This window comes from Aotus nancymaae, unplaced genomic scaffold (genome assembly GCF_030222135.1).
Source record: "Aotus nancymaae isolate 86718 unplaced genomic scaffold, 86718_ANA_hifiasm-v0.15.2.pri h1tg000065l, whole genome shotgun sequence".
In the NCBI taxonomy this organism is placed as follows: domain Eukaryota; kingdom Metazoa; phylum Chordata; class Mammalia; order Primates; family Aotidae; genus Aotus; species Aotus nancymaae.
This window is the reverse complement of record NW_026988480.1, coordinates 14,509,034-14,531,743: the sequence shown is the minus strand read 5'-3', so window position 1 is coordinate 14,531,743 and position 22,710 is coordinate 14,509,034. Positions and strand designations below refer to the sequence as shown.

The window sequence follows — 22,710 nt, the reverse complement described above, 5'->3', positions numbered from 1 at the left end:
CAGGGTTCAAGTGATTCTCCTGCCTCAGCCTCCCAAGTAGCTGGGATTACAGGCGCCCGCCACCACACCCAGCTAATTTTCGTATTTCTAGTAGAGATGGGGTTTTGCCATGTTGGCCAGGCAGGTCTCGAACTCCTGACCTGAGGTGATCCACCTACCTCGGCCTCCCAAAGTGCTGGGATTACAGGCGTGAGCCACCGCTTCCGGCCTATCTTTTAAATTTTTATTCATGAGTATTTCATTTTCCTGGTAATGGGAAAAGTTTTCTTGTGGAGGCTCCTGAATCAAGATTGTTGGCACATCCTTTCTGTCTAGATAGGAAAGGACCAATTAACTAATGAAGCAACCTAAATAGCAGCTATAATTCTAAACAAGTACTAAGTAACAAGATGCCATTTACAAACAGCTCCCTCAGAGATAGTCTCACATCTTCAATCTTTATTTCATGAGCATAGTTTACATTCCAATTAGTGCCCCCTAATGGCAAAATACTATAACTAATGTTCACTTGGTTTATTACTGTGTGGTGCAAAGCTCTTTAACTGGCTTCATTCTTAGAGGAGTGCTGGGCTTCAGCTCAATACTCCTTCAGGCCAAGTGACTTCTAGAAAAGAAAAGTGAAAATAGTATTTCCCATGCATTGAGACTTCACCCTGGGGCAGGTATCATCTATAATCCTAACAGATCTGAGCAGTTCACAGTAGGCTTTATTATCCCAGCTGTGCAAAGGAGGAAACTCTTGAGATATCAGGAGTTAAGTGACTCCCTGGAATAACATCTTTTGAAAGTGGTAGAACTGAGATTTGAGTTCAAAGTCTATTCCCATCCTTCCATATCACCCCGATTTTCTCAGGTTCAGAGACCTGCTTCATTTCCTGCATGTTCCATAGACATTTCACACACTCTAGAACCTTCATTTCTCCATCTGCAAATGGGAATTGTAATTCTTGCTCTATCAAACAGAGTTTTCTTGAAGGTATACACACACACATATACACACACACACACACACACACACACACTTTGAAAACTGTCGAAATGTAAACCTTACTGAATAAATACAGGGTATTTTAACTGGTATTCTTACTATGATTATTTTTGCTTATCAAAGGAACTGGACAGGTAGTGTCAGGAAATTGTCTAAAACAATGAGACATTCTTGAAAAGTCTGTATCAGATCTTCACTTCTTGCCAGAGAAAATTGCCTTAAGGTGTCCATAGGTCTCCTGCCTCCCAGTGAGGCAACCTAGCAATGAGGAAAGAAATGCATGGTGAAGGCTTGGTATGGGCACTCATTAAAGGAGGCTTTCAGAACTCAATAGAAAACCCTATCCCAGTGAATCTTCTGTTGGGCTGAAGATTGCAATTGAAGATTGTTGTCCCATGCAGCCCAATTGATTGAGTTCATAATGTGGTAAGACCCCATACATTTCTAGATCCACCCAGAATGAGATAAGCCCTTCCAAAGAAAAAGAGAAATATCAAATGCTGTATTTTGAGTCTAAGACACCACTGACTTTAAATTGCACTTAAATTCATACTACTGAGTTTTAGAAGAGAGGAAAGAAAATACTATCACATTAAACAAATATATCAATTGTTAAAGGTAGCCTAATTTCAAAAATGTTAAAAATGTAAAAAAAAAAAAAAAGAAGAAGAAGAAGAAGATCATTGAAATGTTATAATTGAGGGGGATACTATAATTGAGGAAATACATTATTTATTGGATAAAAATCCTAACCTATTCCATTATCAGTAAGACCGTACAATGGGCTGTTGATGATGGCTCCTTTTTAGTATTTAACAAAAATAAGAGTAGAAACCATTTATATCTCAGCTTTTCCAACTATAGAATGAAAATTAAACTTGATTTGAGTAGAGGGAGTGGGGACGAGAAAAGGAGGAAGTGTTGAATTTTGACTTAGCATTCTAAAACAACAACAGCTCCATCTACATGCTATTTTTATAGTTAAGAAGAGGATTATCAGAGAGGAGAAAGCATTAAATTCACATGTGAGAAACATTCGACTTTCAAATCAACATTCAGTGTACCACTTACCCACACCATACACCCAATAATGCACCCAACTTTCTTGCTGGCCTGTGAGTTATTGACATGATGAATACTCAAAGATGTCATCAACTCACAGAGCCAATAAGAAAGAAATGAGAAATAGCTCAGAGGTAGGTAGGAATGGAAAAATCACAACTCTCAACAGTGAGAGGAGCCAGATTAAGTTCAAATGTAGGCTTTTGAATGACCTAATTGAATTTAGTGCATTAGCCATTGCTTCAAATTGCCATTTTTCTCATCAACTAAGGTTTTCTACTTGTATAACTAACAATATAAGTAGATCCTGAGAAGATGTCATCAGGTGGAGAGTTCAGAATACTACAGTGAAATCAAGATGTGATGCAGCTTTATATGCATAAGTAAATGCTATGAAGCAACACACAGATACACAAACAAGAAAAAAAGTCGCATACTCCCTAGACTAGATACTTACCAAGAGACACTCACAATAAATCAATCTCCTTAGAGTAACAGATGTGGACAGTGCAAATGTCCGTGTACTCACATGAAAGGCGGCCAAGGATAAAGAACCTGGACTTTCAAATCAGACAAATCTGAATCCTGACTTCATCTCCAACCAGCTCTGCACCCCCTGACAAGACATGTAATCTTTCTCAGCTACAGTTATCTCTTCCATGAAATGACACCAATATATTCCTCTCAAGTTTGTTAGGAGGATTAGAATTGATAGCAATAATAAATTAATACGTTGCTGCCATCAATTGAGCACTATTTATGTACCAAGCAGCTACTTATGTGCCAAGCACTTGATATATTACTTCATCTTTACCACCACCCACAATATGGTTTATTCCCGTTGTACAGATTAAGAATCTTCCAATATCACCCAACTAGAAATGACTGGACATAACAAACTCAGTTATGTCTAATAGAGATTGTTTTTAACCACTGTGCTGTAATAATAATTTAAAACATTTTGTTTTGTTTACTGCAGCTAGAACCAAGTGGCTAGAATGGCACCTACAACATACAGACTGTAAATATAGTATTAAAATCTGTGGGCCAAATGGAGTATTTCATATGTGTTAATATGCTATTCAATAGGCACTTTTTTCATAAGTTTATCATTTCATTCTCACAATGATTTTGCACTGTTATCTCTAATTTACAGCTGAGGATCCGAAGGCTCAGAAAAGTTAACCGGTCAGGCATGGTGGCTCATGTCTGTAATCCCAGCACTTTGGGAGGCCGAGGTGGGCAGATCACTTGAGGTCAGGAGTTTGAGACCAGCCTGGCCAACATGGTGAAACCCCGTCTATACTAAAAACACAAAAATTAGCCAGATGCAGTGGCGAGTGCCTGTAGTCCCAGATACTTGAGAGGCTGAGGCAAGAGAATTGCTTGAACCTGGGAGGCAGAGGTTGCAGTGAGCCGAGATCACACCACTGTGCTCCAGCCTGGGCAACAGAGCGAGACTCTGTCTCAAAAAATAAAAAAAAAGAAAGAAAAGTTAACCAGATTTCCAGAGCAATACAGTAAATGATAGAGCCTGGATTTGAGCCCAGATCTGGCTGCTTTAAAGCTCAGCTTTCCTCTGAAGCAAAGCTGCTTTCAGCATAACATGTATAAGTGCCTAATACAGTGCCCACCATATAGTAGTCATGTCATAAATATAGTGCTCTTCTCATGCACATATATATATATATATATAACCCACCTAGGGTAGCTGATCTAAAACAGAGTGTGTTTGGGTTTTTTGTTTGTTTTTTGGGACCAAGTCTCACTCTGTCACCCAGGCTGGAGGGCAGTGGTGCAATATCTCAGCTCACTGCAACCTCTGCCTCTTGGGTTCAAGCAATTCTCCTGCCTCAGCCTCCCGAATAGCTGGGAATACAGGCATATGCCATCACACCCCGCTAATTTTTGTATTTTTTAGTAAAGATGGGTTTTCACCTTGTTGGTCTCGAACTCCTGACCTCAAGTGATCTGCCCACCTCAGCCTCTCAAAGTGCTGGGGTTACAGGAGTGAGCCACCGTGCCTGGCCTAAAACAGAGTCTGTTTAATATATCGAAGTTTTATGTGGAAATGCTTTTAAGTGAGTCATCCAGCATTACTATGTCTGATAAAATTGGCAATTGTTTATTTAGTTAACTTACTTCAATTGTTTTAACAACTAACATTTTGGGGTTGTTGTAAAAAGTAAAAGTAACAAAGGATGTTAAATCCTTGGCATTCACATCTGTCTTGAAATCCATGGTCCTGTCAGAATGGAAAGAAGACCAGTTTGATGATTTTGAGTCAGCTGCCTATACCATTAGTGACTGGGTAAGCTGGACAATCTTGTTTTCTTTAGATTAGCAGCAGCAGCAGGCTAGGGGATGTCTAGCTTGCCTCTCGAAGGGCAGGGCCACAGAGATATTACCTGCTAAGCTTATTTAACAACTGTTGATTTCCTCTGATAGTCCAGAATGAAAACATTCCCATCTGCCTTCAGTAAATCTGCAAGTAATGTCAGCAAGCTATCCTAGATAACTAAAAGGAAGAGAGAAATAACATGGACAAAACCAAAAATCTGTTTTAAATTGACATGGAATTTGAAGATTTTCTTGCATGTTTAAAATGGAAGCCTTTTTAATATGAGAATCTTCTCAGTATTAGTGGGTTATAAAAGAACTATTTAGGATTTTTAATATAAAGGGTAACATTATTGAGAGAAAGAATGTTTATGTTTAAAAGATGATACACAAATTCCTTAAATGAACACAAAAGGAAGTGACATAGTGTGCTACACCAGACTCTGAGAATTCATTTTGATTTCTGAGACTATCAAATCATACACATTTCTAAATATTTGAAAAGTAAAGTTCCTGCCCCTCTAGGCTCACATGGAAAGAAGGCAGTAGAAATGGGGATAATATCTGTGGTTTTGCACATCTAGGCTGGTTCCCGAAATCCAGAACCTAGATGAATCAGAAAGTACTAAAAACCCTTCTCAGAAACCAAATATGATACTACAAACACTGCTAAAAATGCTCCAATTTTTTTAGCAAAGTTAAGTAGATTAGTTTTTTAATTCTGAATTATGGATTAAGTTAATGGTATTGTAGCTAAATATCTCAATGGTTCTTTGATGTAAGTATCACTATTCCAGCTTTTCCATTACTTACTAATATATATGGCTATCTGTGAATGATATCATCTGGCAAGGCTGTGAGACATGTTCCTGACAAGGCTGTACTTCAAAAATAACTTCTGAAATTAAAAATGCCAAAATTCATGCTATCAGCATAAATTATAAATTATTGAGCTTAAAACAGGACAGTCAGAGAATCATTACGTTTATTGATTGGTTTATTAGCAATAATAAATCATATTTCACCAGGACCAAATTTGAAGTGCCTTTCAAATACTCTTTTTTTGAAGGACATTTAAAGTAGGAATCAGAAAACTATAAGAAAACACAATTGGAAGAATATATCCAGCCCTCTTTGCATACGTCTATTGAAAACTGCCTGATCATTAGGGATAAGGCTGCAGATTGGTCACCTATGAAAATGGGGATGCAATTTTATGAGAAAAACTCATCAGCATAATTCTAATGAGTTATGGTCTTTGTTGTGAGAAATGAGAAATTCTGTAGTCTCACCCTAAAGAACATTAAAAAAACATTACTAACAGGAAATTGAAAAAGTAATATATGTTTGAGTGACGAGGACAACTTTTTTCTGATTGAATAGATAGATAAATATTTCATGAAAGTATCAAAATACATTTAATTTTGCCACAACAATGGATATTCTCTTCACAAAAAGCATATGAATCATCTTGGACTCACGAAACTGGGTGGTGATAAACAGATGCATCTTTAATGGCATTTGGCATGGCTTCATTCCCACCCTCTTTTTTTCTTAGAGTCTTATTTTGTTGTTTATCCTAATTTAAATTCAGCTTTACAGCCTGTATGTGCTCACTGAGTATAAACACAGCGGAAAGGGATGCTAAATATGTATAGTATTTTCTTAAGCAATTGCCAAACATTTTCTTCACCAATTCCTATTGCTCAAAAAAACTCGGAATATTGGAGATCGCTGGTCCAATTTAGGGTTTTGTTGTTGTTTGTTTGTTTGTTTGATACCACTGCTGTAGCTCTTTTTTTCTCACCGGGAAGAAAAATAAACAGTTCATAGGTCCAGGGTTTCATTTAGGAATCTTTACTAAAGCTTCTAAGGACCAAAGTCGAGTGAAACTAACAGGTGTTCTCCCAAGCAATAAATAACTTTAATCTGATTTAGCCACTTAATCTGGCATCAATAGGCACAAGCAGAAATACTTTGGCAAATTCTAGGTATTTTTGCTGGTATTAAAACTTCAAGTTTTAGGCAAAGCCATATAAAGGCTCACAAAGTTGGTCTTTCTGTAAAATGATGGCTTCACCACAGTTGTGCTTCTCTTTTAAGGCGGAAAAATGTTTTAGCAATTTGACAATGTTGGCAGCTACCAAGAAAATGAAAAAACTCATAGTTTAATTTGTAGTCACTGTGGAAAAAAGGAAAGAATTATGAAATGAAATGTTTCCAGTTTATCCATAAAAATTTGTCTTTGTTTTCTGGTATCTGGAACATTCTCAAACTTTCTAGTGGACAAATATAACCAAAATGTAAAACTACTAAGAAGAATTGGAAATTGAAGCATTAGATCATGTTTACAAATATTTTCATTTCCTCCCACTAAATAAGTAATATTCAAATAAATAAAGTGAGGGGAAAAGAATAAATAATGTAAGATGCTACAAATGGAAACCAAGGCCACAGTGGTTTGAAGGCATTCACTTTTATGTGATATCGCATGTGCCCTTGTTATAAATAACTTTGCCCAAACAGAATTGCAAATAGTGCTAAGCATCTTGCTTATCTGGCCTTTTCTAGGAGAACTACTTTGTATCCCTAAGTATTTCCCTTTAGTCACAGAGGAGGCTAGTCAACATTGATTCCAACATCATGCCTGCCTTGGTCTGTTCTGGCTGCTATAACAGAATATGGTAGAGTGAATGGCTTATAAACAGCAGAAATATATTTTTCATAGTTCTAGCGATGGAGAAATCCAAGATCACAGTGTCAGCAGATTCAGTGTCCGGTGAGGACCCGCTTCCTGGTCACAGACAGCTGTCTTCTTCCTGTGTTCTTACATAGTGGAAGGGTCCAGGGGTCTCTTTTATATGGACACTAATCCCATTTGACCTAATCACTTTCCAAAGGCCTCACCTTCAGATACCATCACATTGGACTTGAGGTTTCAGCATGTGAAGTTTTAGGAAATATAAATAATCAGTCTGTAGTGATGCCCAACTGAACCTCCAACTGACAATAGCTGGAGATAACATTTTGCACCATTGACTCTTCCATCTCCTGTTTTCATCGTCCTACTTTCTAGTTGAGTAAAATGTATTCAGAGTAGAAGGAAAAAAGTACCACAGAGAAATCAATTAGCCTTAAGTAATCCAGAGCTTTCCAGTATGCTTTTCATTATGCAGATATATAATTCTATATAATTTTAAAACTTGTGTTCATGGCAGGCACCTATATTGTGTTCAAAAAAAGGATACATTTCCTAGACACCGATTGCTGCCAACCAACCACTCCAGGAATAGACCACGAAGGCGGTTACAATGAATCCTCATTTAATTCTCATGTCAATGTAATATAATCATGTGTAAATTTAATTTACTCCTTTGATTATATTCAGGATCAAATCCTTTTTCTACCAATGCTTCTGAAAGCTCGAGTGGGAACCCAGATAAAAGAGAAAATAGCAAATATCATAATTATAGTAAAATATGTAAGCCCAGATATTATACTGCATCTTAAAATTTAAAATTTAAGAAAAAACAAGCACTCATACACACACAAAAACAAAAACACAACACCTACCTCCAAAGTGTGGAGTGCGCCGGTTTCAGTTGTCGTATTATTGTAGTAGGAACTGTCAACCGTCCAGAATGAGGCCAAGGCTGCTAACTTCATTTTGCCAAAGGGTCTGAGAAATACTCAAGTCCAATAAGGATGGTCATTGTATCCATTGAGTTGACTCCTACCTGGGGGACCTGTCAGTTCCCTGAGATGTAGACTTTCTTCTGCGAGATTTGCTGCTAATGGGCTGTGTAACTAGGGTTCAGGCCACACTCTATACGCAAATTATTCCTGTAAAGCACCTTTGGAATTGACATTATTCATCCTGTCTTAGGTCATTAAAATCTAACAGGATCCTTTCTCCCTGCCTCATCATTTGTAATTGGAAAACACAGATAGACACAATAGATATCTTCTTCTTCAACAACTACACAACTAATGCATTCGAATAGTACACATATTTAAGTCAGCTGAAACTTCAACAATCAGTATTATAAATAGCAGCCACTACCTCTCAGAAATAAACCAGATTCATAGTTTATGGGAAAATACATTCTGCTCACAATTTAAAATGCTCTACCTCTGCTGGCTTCTTAAATGCTCTCTTCTCTCTTTTCCCTTGTCTCCTTCTCGCTTTCTTTTCTCCTCTGTTTTTCAAGCATTCTTAGTTGACAAAGTCCTGATGTTCCTGTGACTCACAAAAAGTCTTTTCTGAGTGTTACTGACCTTAATATTTGAGAATCCCTTTCAGCCTTCTCAGTGGTGCTGTTCCTTCCTCTGCTCCTGAACAAAAACTCAGCGGCTTCTTGCTTCTTGACTTCTCATGGTATCTCAGGTAACACAATCTTGTATGGTCACTTTAAATTGCAAGTAAGATGCCCGGTTCCCTGAAAACAGTCCCAACTGCCACCCTAACTTAAAATGCCATTATCAGCCCCATTGGGGCCTCCTTCCTTCTGCTTGCTGCTGTGGGAAAGGGTATCTGGCCCCTCCTGCTGTCCCTGTTGGAATGGTTCCCATCCTGCTCCAGCATGCTAGTGATGCTCCCGACCAGTCAGGTTGAGGTGAGGAAAGGAGAGAGGAGCAGATGAGAATGGCAGAAGGCTTCTGCTCTCCGGACCAGCCAATGGCTCAGGACAACTCCTGGGGGCACCTTCATGAGTTCTTTTGAGGCCCAGATGGGACCTTTCAGTGGCACATTGTTATGGGCACCGTGTTTCCTTCCGGCTGCCCACTTCCTGCTCAGAGCTTGATTTCCTCCAGATCTACTCTTCAAAGGCCTCTCTGGTTGTTGTCCCAGTACCTATTCCCCACGGAGTCCTCTGGGATAGGATTTTAAATGGTTCAGACCCATGATACTGAGCCCAGAGAAACACTCACACATCCTTGCTCCTGCTATCACGGGAGAGTAGCTCTCCTGGTTGTCGAGGCCTGAGTTCTGGAACTGTCTAGTTGGTTTTCAGTAAGCTCCCCTGTAAATCCAGCACGTAGTCGAGTTCCTCCCCTGGCATGCAGCACCAATTGGGTCTTGGTGCCCCCATGAAAGCTTCCAACGTAGCATTCTATTATAAAACAGGGAATATTAAATCATGTTTCATAATAAGCTATCATTTTCTATTCATCATGGTAAACAATTTTCATGGTAAAAAATAAAACATTCAGAGAATTCAAAAGAGCTTTTGCAACTTAGTGTAAATGCCCAAGAGTTAGCACATAAGCATGTAAACAAAAGCTATGAATGACCACTTATTGAACACTTATTTGGCTGGCAAAGCATAGTGTTGTGTGCTTTGCATAGATTATCTTAGTACTCAAGGTAACCTTATGAAGTGGACGTTATTATTCCTATTTTACAGATGAGTAGACTGAGATCCTAAGAGGTAAAGTAATTCATCAGTGATCTCATACTAGTTAGTGGCAAAGCCTGGGCTTAAACCCAGCCAGTGGGGAACTTTTTTTTCCTTGGTATACATCTTAAACTCTATTAAGGAGAATTATCTTTAACGGCTTTTAAGAAGCTTTTAGGGGAGAGGATTGTTTTTATTGTTGTTATTGCTGTTTAAATAACATCAGTTTTCATGTGAATTATTCCTCTCATAGTGTGACAGAAAGTGCCATTTTAAAGATCCTGATACCTCCAGTTCTTTACTCTTGCCTGTGAGTGTGTTCCTAAAGTTGAACCAAACAATAGAGCACCAAGCAAGGATTCTAATTCTAACTGACAATGAAAAACATCAAGTAGGTGGGTACTCCCAGGGGAAGAGTATCTATTGGTACCCCTAATAAAAGCATTAAAGTATAAACCTTCAAAAATCCATTCTCACAGTTGCTCATCAAATGAATACATGTCATCCATTTCTTGCAGGTTGGTCTAAGGTAATTTGTCTCATATCCTGGGCTGTAGTGATACCATCTTGGAACACATTGCCATTCCTATCCCCATACCCATGCCAGACATTGTCAATCAATCAGTCATGACAATGAAGAAACCGTGTCTTCCCCAACCCTGGAACCTCCAGAGCTCCAGAAAGCCATGGCCAGAGGACTGGCATTTCCTCCAAGATTAAACCCATTTGCTCTTGGGCTAGTGTCTTCCTCTGATTAAATGCTTTCATCTGCTTGTCTTTATGCCTTTACATTCTCTGATTCAGATTCTCTACTAAAGCCTCTCTCTGTATTGATGCTTCTCCTGTTCCCTGTCTTGGACATAGCCAAATGCAAGAAGACACTAGTTTGCATCTTGGAAAAATACATTTTCTTTGAGAAATGATAGTATTCTCCTATCTTTCTAGAACCAATATCCTAATCATAGTTGCCAAAATAATTCTAAGAGAGTTTAACCTTAACTTTCATAATACAACGAGCCTAGAATGAATTTACGATATAAGGAAGATAAAAATCATCACTTGGAGATAGAGAGAGAACACTTGTGGCCAGACCAGCAAAAAAGGAGAAGGTGATTGGCTGCTTCTGTTTGGAGATCACTCACCACCATCTCCCTGGCTCTCAAATGCTATACGCTCTTTGTTCAAGAATGGACAAAATGATGCTTGTGTTAACAAAAATCTCTTGACCAAAACGTGCTAAGATTGCACAAACATTTGGGAAAGAATTGTCTCTGCTGATGGATTGAAAGACCTGAGGAAGTCACCGACTTACACCATTAATGGGTCTCCCTTTCTTACATATATGGGCAACAAAATTGTTTGTCAATTTGACATCTGCAATCACATTCTCCATAACAGAGTTTAACAGCATATCATCGGCTGTAACAACATGTGGCCTATCGGATGACTTGTCTGAATGCTCTGGGCTTCTGTGACACAACCCTCAGACTGCTGCTGATGACATGCACCCATCAGCAATGAATACATTCAGGGCCCTTTACCCACCATCAGTCATGATTCATCTCTACTGACTATCTCAACTAGACTGAGGCGCATGAGGGCAGTGTAATGATAACCTCATGACCCGAAGGGGCTCCAGAGCCCTGAATTGCCAGAGTTTGCTACAATTGCAAACTAATCTTCATTATGGCTTAAGTTGTAATAGCTGCTGAACTGATAGTCACATTTGGGTGTAAGCCACTCAAGTTCTTATGGAAATGGGGATCTTTTAAATATATGTGCTGGCAAACACTAGTAGTCATTGAATGATTTTTTTTAGTTGCTCTTACAATATGAACTTTATTCCTCTTCTGTGATTTATGCTTTTTACTCATTTAAGGAAAAAGACAGATAGACATTCACAGCAACAACCAAGTAAATCCTATTTCAGAGAAGTCAGAACTCTTTAGGTCACAAATTATTATTACAGTACTGCTATGGGCCTTGGCCTGGTTAAAGAATTTTTCAGAGATGAATTATAACTGGTGGAGAATCGGGGCAAAGGCATAGAGCATCATTGCAAACAATATGTGAGCAGTTTGGTATGGGATTGACAAGACAATGCCTTTACTGAAAATATTCTTTTTTTTTTTTTTTTTTTTTTTTTTTTGAGACGGAGTTTCGCTCTTGTTACCCAGGCTGGAGTGCAATGGCGCGATCTCGGCTCACCGCAACCTCCGCCTCCTGGGTTCAGGCAATTCTCCTGCCTCAGCCTCCTGAGTAGCTGGGATTACAGGCACGCGCCACCATGCCCAGCTAATTTTTTGTATTAGTAGAGACGGGGTTTCACCATGTTGACCAGGATGGTCTCGATCTCTTGACCTCGTGATCCACCCGCCTCGGCCTCCCAAAGTGCTGGGATTACAGGCGTGAGCCACCGCGCCCGGCCTACTGAAAATATTCTAATGTTGCAACCTAGGCATACAGTAGGCCATGCTTTTTGAATTGAAGCAGAGGTTAGCGAATCAAGCAAATCCTGTGCCAAGGAGTCGCTGAGGCATTCTGATTCACACTTGGACACTACAGTAGCGTCCTAGGTCTACAACTGATTTCCAGATCTGTAGTCCCTCACCACTTGAGTCCATTCTGTTCACACAGTGACATTTACATGGAATCGCTCCATTTCAGCACTCCCTACACTCCCAACAAAACTCCCTCACTGGAACCCCTTGGCTGGATGGAATTTGACCCTCTCAGGCTAACCTTTTCTTGCATCCAACTCCCTATCCCCCATGTTTCTCACCTTTAGGCTGATCTCCTGTTTGGAATGGTTTCTCTGCCTTCCCCAAATCTCGCCTAACCTCCAGACCCATTTCGTCTGTGAAGGCCTCTTGAATCATCTCCACCTTTCTTCGTCAGAAATAACTCATTCCTTCCCAATAGTCTTTTGCACACCCACCACATGGGTATAGAGATTTTTCTCCAAGAGTTCTTGCTACTCATTTGGTGCTCATCATTTCCACCCTTGGATTCTTGGAATCTCTGCATTCAAGGTGCCTGTCTTGTTTACCCCTCCCCTGCCCCAGTTGCATCTTCTTGGCATCCTTCATGACACCTGACACAGTATTTATAGGAATAAGGACCTACAGGTATTAAGCTGCTCTGTAGGAATCCTCAGCATTTCAGGAGAACATAAATTTGTCTTGTACGTTGAGTGGTTTGAACAGGAGTCACAGCCTAGTTGCCCATGTGCTCAGTGGCAAATCCTTCCATCAGGACTTCTCCTAGCCATAAATTTTATCTTCTGGGAGCTGGGAAGTCAAACTCCAAAAGCTAGTTTTAGGACTGCAAGCATTTCAAAAGCATCCTCTTTCTATCTTTACTCTCAAATAAGAGATTCCCCTACAGCCTTGTCAAACTTCCTTTTTAATTTCCTGATTTAGTTGAAACATATGTAGATGCACATACTTCCCTTGAATATCAAAAGGCCTTTATTTAAAATATGATTTCCACAGGTGAAATGGACAACTTCTTATGACTACAGAGAATCTCAGACCTTTGCCATCTCAGTTCCCCCAGTTCCCTTCTCGCGACCTCTATGAAGTCAAAGTCCATGTAGGAGCTCTGATTAGATCTGTGGCTATGCTACGAGGGATCAGAGCTAGCGTAAGCAAAACAGGCACATCAGAGAATGTTTAGATGACACAGTGTGTGACCATCTTTACCCTTCAATGAATGGGAGCAAATTAAAACCAACCTGTTGTGATACATTCAGGAATATGACGAAATTCCCCATAAGGCACCACCGAGTTTTTGACTCGTTGAGATGGTGACCCTAACACCCCTGAAAGGGGAACAAAAATAAGAAATGCATAAAGTCACCAAAGGCTTCCTGACTTTAGAATTGCTCCTGACCTCCTACCCCCACCTCGAAGGCAGACTCTCTTTGTTAAAGGCACCGACAGTCAGGCCATTACAGATTCCTCTAGCGCTGACACTACTGTTATCCTATCCTTGATAAGTGATGCTCAGGCCTAGAAAAGAGAGGACAGGGTGGGGAGGAGCACGGGCAGCACCATGTTTTAGTAATGTGGCAGCACACAGTTGGGAGTGAGGTTGTGCTTCAGGAAGAGGCTAATGACTTGTTTGCATTTGACTTCTTCTTTCCACCCAGAAAGCAGGCAGAGTATTTCATTACCACAGAGGCGAGCACAGACTGGTGTCAATCTTCCCGGGGCAAAACGCCTCTCTTTTCATCGCAGTGTGTTCTGCAACTGTCATGTGCTGTGCTCACCCTGAACCATTCTCTCAAGCTACTTGCTCCCCTGGCTCTTAACTGCGCTGACACCCTGCCTCAAACAGGACCCATACCCCTGCCCCATAGGTGCGTCCATCTTCCATAGGCTTTCAGCTCAGGCCAATCGGATGAAGTGAGGCTGCAAAAGCCTAAGACACAGGCAGAAGCCAAAGTGGGTAGGTTGGTGGCTGAGTTTTGATTGTGCATCTGTGGAAAGGGAAGTTATCCAACATAGGCTGAAGATGGGAGGCCTGTTCCCAGGCCTCTCTTACCTTGCCTGTGGGGTCACAGGAGCCAGCCTTTGAATCTTGGCTGTTTAATGCAAGACCACTCATCAATAAAGTACTTATGCGCTATGATCTATTGATGTGGATGCCTCCTGACCTTGCCCGCACTGATGGGACGTGCTCATTGCTGATGCTGCGGGCCAGGCATCGTGGGCTTGCTCAGTGAGACTGCAGCCCTGCCACACTCCCTAGGGGACAGCTGACCACTCTCGCAGTAATTACTTGACCTTTATCGGCCTCCATTGACAAATGTCATTGATACTTGGTAGCCGCACAGGTCCTCCATTAGTGCCAGCCCACAGGGGCTTTTGTGGTGGAAGCAATGGCCCAGTGATGAGGAGGCTTTCTCCAGCACAATCTGTCACTGAATGGCATGGTCTTGCAGTTCTCCTGTGGTTCCAGCTGCATCTGGAGTCCCAGTGAGAGCTGAGTCTAGAAATCATTGAATCAAACAACATTTATTGAGAAACTATGTTGAAAGCACTGCTTGGGGTATTGTGAGGGTAGAAAGCAGTATCAATTACAAACCCAGCCCCCCAGCAGTCTTTCATCTAGTGGGAAATTACAAATGATACACAGTGCATTTTCTTTTTTTTTACTTTTGAGACGGAGTCTCACTCTTGCTGCCCAGGCTGGAGTGCAATGGTGCAATCTTGGCTCACTGACACCTCCGCCTCCTGGGTTCAAGTGATTCTCCTGCCTCGGCCTCCCCAGTAGCTGGGATTACAGGTGCCCACCAACATGCCCGGCTAATTTTTTGTATTTTTAGTAGAGACGGGGTTTCACTGTGTTGGTCAGGCTAGTCTCAAACTGCTGACCTCAGGCAATCCACCCACCTTGGCCTCCCAAAGTGCTGGGATTACAGGTGTGAGCCACCACGCCTGGCCCACAGTGCATTTTCTAAGAGTTGGCACCCTCCAAGGTCCTCCACGCAGTGGGAGCCAGAGGAAAGGATGGAAAAGCGAGCGCCTGGGGTCAGCCAGACCTGGACTGTAGCCCCAGACTGTCACTTACAAACGCCTCTGTGAAGAAACTCTGCTGAGTTGCTTGGCCTCTCTATGCCCCTGTGTCTTGTCTAGTAAGCAGAGGCATGACAAATATTACTTCACAGAGGTATTGTAAGAATATAGAATGCAGAGGAATGATACATGTGAAAACACTTCCTGAGATCTTATTACCGTGTCCTGGTGGCCCTCAGGCCAGGTCACCATATTTCACCTCTGGGAGCCGGAGGCCTTAAAGGAGACTGGCAAAGCAGAGCTGCATAACCATCCTAATGTGTGCGGAAGTGAAAAAGCATCCACACAGCCAGTGCCACATCACATCTCGGAAGACACCACCACAATTGGAAATAGAGATCATGTTTTAGGTTTTTACAGATTGCATCTGTCACTAACTGTGTCCCTAATAATATGGTCTCTATTTCCAGATTCTATGGACACCCGGTCTGTCCATTTGCTGTTTCTATTCATGATGCCTTTCTCCTTGGCACAGTAATTGGATCTGGCCAGGCCCCTCCTGCGGTCAGTCCCCAAGGTCCCTGGCTGAAGCCAGAAGCCACTGAATGCAGAGAAGAGCCTCCCCTGCCACCTGCCACAGAAGCCCCAAGCCCCTCACCTTTAGGCCCTGACTTTGAAACACATCATTTAAAAGGCACTTTCTTTCTGATTTCAGGCCTCAGTAGTCATTTCACCTCTATTTTCAGAGTTTCAAACATTTGTTTATAATCTCATTTCTCTCAATACTTTGCAAAGCTTAGATCCCTTGACAAATGTGCCACAGCCGGTAAGTGGCACAGCTGGGAATGGAATGCTGTCACTCTGTCTCCAGAGCCCAGGCTCTCCACCACTGTGAGCACCAGCGTGTGTGAGGCCCCTAATCCTGCTGGGGGTATCAGGGAGCCCCTCCCCGGACCTTGGGAGAGGAGCTGGATGTCCGCGGAGGGAAGGAGGCAGAGGAAAGAATGTCAGAGGACCCCCTTGAGTTCTGGGACTGTGGAGCCCCCAGGGTTGGGGGGTCAGAGGGGATGCAGCTCCCCAGGTGGAAGAGGGCCTTGAGTGCTGTAAGAAACCTATCTTCCTTCTGGTTCTGAGAAAAAGCAGATGTCAGCTCTGCCTGGCAAAAACTGCATGTTTATGCCAGAACAAATGCTTGATTTTATTTTTAAATAAGATGTTTCTCCCTTCCATCCCATGAATCAGTTCATGTGTACTTATCTCTTCTTTAGACACCTGGCCCTGCCACTTTCTTCCACCACGCCCCCTTGCAGATTCTAAGTCGGCTCCCAAGCAGCATCCTACAGAGACCAGGCACTACATGGTCTTTAGTTGCATGCGCAGACCCTGCACGGAGCTAGCTCCTCACCTTTTGGGCCTGTCTCTTGCAGATTATTGGAACCATTCCACTGATGCCTAATCCGGGGCCATCGAGTCAAGCAGCAAGCGGCACTCAGGGTCTGCAAGTGCAGCCAATCACCCCCCAGCTCCTAACAAATGCCCAGGGCCAGATCATCGCCACAGTCATTGGGAACCAGATCCTGCCTGTGATCAACACCCAGGGCATCACGCTGTCACCCATCAAGCCCGGCCAGCAGGTAAAGGTTCCAGGCCAAGGCAACCATGGCACAGAACACTCTCCTTACCCAGCTTCTCCTCGTTGGTTTCAATCAATGAACAGTAATTTTTACATTACAAAATATTTGAGCTCACTAACTGAACATATTGATAGTCATAAAATGGCATGTAACTCGATTTTTCGTTCTTAATGAATATGGGTGATAACTAAATAACTCTTTAATCTAAAAATAAGAACATATTACATTACAGAGAGAGTGTCCTAAAATTCAATGGGAATGTATTACTCATCTGTGCTCAAGATACTTAATTTTCAGATTTTCAAAATGGAGTCAAAAAGAAACCAAGAATACTCATGCCTTAACTGTGAATTAAAAAATTATTAAATATTAAGAGATCCCAAGTTGCCGTTGCTGAAACCACTGCCTACAAATGAGGAAATGAAAAATAGGAAATTCTTCTTGGTTGAATTTCACAAAACCATGATGATCCAGTTAATTTTTCCATTCAAATATCAACTGAGAACTTCCTATGTGTTGATGCTAGAGGCTGGGTTCACAGCACAGAAGAAAGATGTGGTCCCTGACCTCATGGAGTGTCTGGTTAATTGGCTCCTTCAACAAACATTTTTCATAACTTACTGTATAACAGGCCCCTGATAAAAGCTAAGAAACAGAAATAAAGGAGAGGTGCTTTCTGACTTTAGGGAGCTCATCACCCTGTAGAGGACACAGATACATAAGCAGAATCTGTTGCGTAGTAGAGCAGAGACTGTCCTGTGACAGAGCAGGTGTGACCACAGAGCTGGAAGTGACCGACTCTGCCTGGAGAGTTTAGAGTCCTCCCAGAGACAATGGCTTGGGAATGGAGTCTGGACGGTGTTGGGGGGTGGGGAGGGGTAAGAATTAACCACGTAAACGAAGGGTTAACAACATTCCAAGCAGAGGGTACGGCAGGCACAAAGGCAGGGAAATGGGAAAGAGGATGGAGTGTCGAGAAACAGGAGAAAGGCTCTTGTGATTGGAGCAGAGGGGAGGCAGAGGACATTCATGGAAGGGCTCTATAAACAAGCTGAAAAGGATGGATTTGTTCTCTATGTGATCCTGAACAAACTACATATCATTTTTGTGCCCCCATTACCTGATTTGTAAACTGGGGACACACCAGTAGCTACCTCACAGGGTGGTTATGAGGATTAAATGAGTTAATATATATATGAAGTAATCAGAATAGTACCTGGCATACAGTAAGCACTAACGTAGTCATGATGATGATGATGATGATTATTATTATTTTACTCTGCAGCCCAGCCCTGGAGATCTATAAGAGGTTTGTTGTTGTTGTTGTTGTTTTTAATTTCTTCTAAAACAAACAAAAAAGGACATATGTGCAGAATGTGCAAGTTTGTTACAAAGGTTATACACGTGCCATGGTGGTTTGCTGCACCTATTGACCCATCCTCTAAGTTCCCTCCCAGCACCCCCCACCCCCAACAGGCCCTGGTATGTATTATTCCCCTCTCTGTGTCCATGTGTTCTCAATGTTCAACTCCCACTTGTGAATGAGAACATGGGGTGTTTGGTTTTCTGTTCCTGTGTTAGTTTGCTGGAGATGATGGCTTCCAGCTTCATCCATGTCCCTGCAAAGGACATGACCTCATTCCTTTTTATGGCAGCATAGTATTCCATGGTGTATATGTACCACATTTTCCTTGTCCAGTCTATCATTGATGGCCATTTGGGTTGGTTCCATGTCTTTGCTATTGTAAATAGTGCTGCAATTAATATACATGTCCATGTGTCTTTATAGTAGAATGATTTATATCCTTTTGGGTGTGTACCCAGCAAGGGATTGCTGGGTCAAATGGTATCTCTGGTTGTAGATCCTAGAGGAATCGCCATACTATCTTCCACAATGGTTGAACTAATTTACGTTCCCACTAACAGTGTAAAAGCATTCATGTTTCTCCACAGCCTCACCAGCATCTATTGTTTCTTGACTTTTTTTAAATCACCATTCTTACTGGCATGAGATGGTATCTCATTGTGGTTTTGATTTGCATTTCTCTGATGATCATGATGTTGAGTTTTTTTTCATATGTTTATTTTGTCTGTGTAAGTGTCTTCTTTTGAGAAGTGTCTGTTCATATCCTTTGACCATTTTTTTGATGGGGTTGTTTTTTTCTTGTAAATTTGTTTAAGTTTCTTGTAAATGCTGGATATTAGATCTTTGTCACGTGGGTAGATTGCAAAAATTTTCTCCCATTCTGCAGGTTGCCTGTTCACTCTGATGCTAGTTTCTTTTGCTGTGCAGAAGCTCTTTAGTTTAATTAGATCCCATCTGTCAATTGTGGGTTTTGTTGCAATTAATTTTGCCTTTTTGTTATGAAGTCTTTGCCCATGCCTATGTCCTGAATGGTATTGCCTAGGTTCGCTTCTAGGGTTTTTATGGTTTGTGGTTTTACATTTAAGTCTTTAATTCATCTTGAGTTCATTTTCATATAAGGTGTAAGGAAAGGATCCAGTTTTAGCTTTCTGCATATGGCTAGCAAGTTGTCCCAGAACCATTTATTAAATAGAGACTCCTTTCCCCATTGATTTTGTCAGGTTTGTTGAAGATCAGATAGTTGTAGATGTGTAGTGTTATTTCTGAGGTCTCTATTCTGCTTTATTGGTTTATATGTCTGTTTTGGTGCCAGTACTTTGCTGTTTTAGCTACTGCAGCCTTGTAGTATAGTTTGAAGTCAGCCTACGTGATGCCTCCAGCTTCGTTCTTTTTGTTTAGGATTGTCTTGGCTATATGGGGTCTTTTTTGATTCCATATGAAATTTAAAATAGTTTTTTCTAATTCTGTGAAGAATGTTAATGGTAGTTTGATGGGAATAGCATTGAATCTATAAATTACTTTGGGCAGTATGGCCATTTTCATATTGATTCTTCCTATCCAAGAGGATGGAATGTTTTTCCGTTTGTTTGTGTCCTCTCATTTCCTTGAGCAGTGGTTTGTAGTTCTCCTTGAAGAGGTCCTTCACATCCCTTTTTAGCTGTATTCCTAGGTATTTTATTCTCTTTGTAGTGATTGTGAATGGGAGTTCATTCATAATTTGGCTCTCTGCTTGTCAGTTGTTGGTGTGAAAGAATGCTTGTGATTTTTGCACATTGATTTTGTATCCTGAGACTTTGCTGTACTTGCTTATCAGTTTAAGGAGATTTTGGGCTGAGATGATGGGGTTTTCTGAATATAAAATCATGTCCTCTGCAAGCAGAGACAATTTGACTTCCTCTCTTCCTATTTGAACATTCTTAATTTTCTTCTCTTGCCTGATTGCCCTAGCCATAACTTCCAATACTATGTTGAATAGGAGTGATGAGAGAGGGTATCCTTGTCTTGTACTGGTTTTTGCTTTCAGCTTTTGCCCATTCAATATGATATTGGCTGTGGGTTTGTCATAAACAGCTCTTATTATCGTGAGATATATTCCATCAATACCTAGTTTATTGAGAAGTTTTAACATGAAAAGATGTTGAATTTTATCAAAGGCCTTTTCTGTATCTATTAAGATAATCATGTGGTTTTTGTCTTTGGTTCTGTTTATGTGATGGATTATGTTTATTGATTTGAGTACGTTGAACCAGCCTTGCATCCCAGGGATGAAGCTGACTTGATCATGGTGAATAAGTTTTTTGATGTGCTGCTGGATTTTGTTTGCCAGTATTTTATTAAGGATTTTAACATCTATGTTTATTAGGGATATTGGGCTGAAGTTTTCTTTTTTTGTTGTGTCTCTGCCAGATTTTGGTATCAGGATGATGCTGGCTTCGTAAAATGAGTTAGGGAAGTGTCCTTCCTTTTCAACTATTTGGAATAGTTTCAGAACCAATGGGACCAGCTTCCCTTTGTATTTCTGGTAGAATTCTGCTGTGAATCCATCTGGTCCTGGGCTTTTTTTCGTTGATAGGCTATTAATTACTGCCTCAATTCCAGAACTTTTTATTGGTCTATTCAGGGATTCGACTGCTTGATTTAGTCTTGGGAGGGTGTATGTGTCCAGGAATTTATTCATTTCTTCTAGATTTTCTAGTTTATTTGCATAGAAGTGTTTATAGTATTCTCTGATGGTAGTTTGTATTTCTGTAAGATCAATGGTGATATCCCCTTTATCATTTTTTGCATCTATTTGGTTCTTCTCTCTTTTCTTCTTTATTAGTCTAACTAGTGGTTTATCTATTTTGTTGATTGTTTTCAAAAAACTGCTCTTGGATTCATTGATTTTTGGATGGTTTCTCTTGTCTCTATCTCCTTCCATTTTTCTCTGATATTAGTTATTTCTTGTCTTCTGCTAGCTTTTGGATTAGTTTGCTCTCGCTTCTTTAGCTCTTTTAATTGTGATGTTAGGGTATTGATTTGAGATCTTTCTAGCTTTCTGATGTGGGCACTTAGTGGTATAAATTTTCCTCTTAACACTGCCTTAGCTGTGTCCCAAAGATTCTGGTACCTTGTGTCTTTGTTTTCGTTGATTTCAAAGAACTTCTTGATATCTGCCTTAATTTCATTATTTACTCAGGAGTCATCCAGGAGCAGGTTGTTCAATTTCCATGTAATTGGGTATATATATAATATATATTTAGAATGGTTAGCTCCTCTTGTTGAATTGTTCCCTTTACTGTTATGTAACGCCCTTTTTTGTCTTTTGTTGTTGTTGTTGGAGACTAGGATTGCAACTCCTGCCTTTTTTTTTTTTTTTTTTTTGCTTTCCATTTACTTGGTGAATTTTCCTTCATCCCTTTGTTTTGAGCCTATGTGTGTCTTTGCACATGAGGTGGCTCTCCTGAATACAACACACCAATGGGTCTTGACTCTTTATCCAATTTGCCAGTCTGTGTCTTTTAATTGGGGCATTTAGCCCATTTACATTTAAGGCTAGTCTTGTTATGTGTGAATTTGATCCTGTCATCATGTTGCTATTTTGTGATTTTGCACACTAATTGATGCAGTTTCTTCATAGTGTCATTGGTCTTTATATTTTGGTGTGTTTTTGAAGTGGCTAATACTAGTTTTTCCTTTCTATATTCTTCTTTGAGGAGCTCTTGCAGGCCAGGCCTGGTGGTAACAAAATCCCTCAATGTTTGTTTGTCTGGAAATGATTCTATTTCTCCTTCACATATGAAGCTTAGTTTGGCTGGATATGAAATTCTGGACTGAAAATTCTTTTCTTTAAGAATGTTGATGTAATCCCAGCACTTTGGGAGGCCGAGGCGGGTGGATCACGAGGTCAAGAGATCGAGACCATCCTGGTCAACATGGTGAAACCCCGTCTCTACTAAAAATACAAAAAATTAGCTGGGCATGGTGGCGCGTGCCTGTAATCCCAGCTACTCAGGAGGCTGAGGCAGGAGAATTGCCTGAACCCAGGAGGCGGAGGTTGCGGTGAGCCGAGATCGCGCCATTGCACTCCAGCCTGGGTAACAAGAGCGAAACTCCATCTCAAAAAAAAAAAAAAAAAAAAAAAAAAAAGAATGTTGAGTATTGTCCCCCAATCTCTTCTAGCTTGTAGAGTTTCTGCTGAGAGGTCCACTGGCCTTCCCTTTGTAGGTGTCCTGGCCTTTCTTTTGGCTGCCTTTAACAGTTTTTCCTTCATTTTTCCCTTGGAGAACCCAATGATTATGTGTCTTGGGGTTGATCTCTCATGGAATATCTTAATAGTGTTCTCTGTATTTCCTGAATTTGCACCTTGGCCTGTCTTGCTAGATTGGGGAAGTTCTCTTGGTTAATATCCTGATGTGTG

At 40.9% G+C, this 22,710-nt stretch overlaps 1 protein-coding gene across 3 annotated transcripts in view; it reads left to right on the top strand.

The window, feature by feature from the left end:
* POU6F2 (POU class 6 homeobox 2) overlaps positions 1 to 22,710 on the top strand; it is a 469,381-nt gene that overhangs the window by 417,156 nt on the left and 29,515 nt on the right. For all 3 annotated transcript variants that reach the window (XM_064366754.1, XM_064366753.1, XM_064366752.1), the window contains exon 7: positions 16,739 to 16,945. In XM_064366754.1, the coding sequence (XP_064222824.1) occupies positions 16,739 to 16,945 (207 nt within the window). The remainder of the gene's footprint in view (positions 1 to 16,738; positions 16,946 to 22,710) is intronic.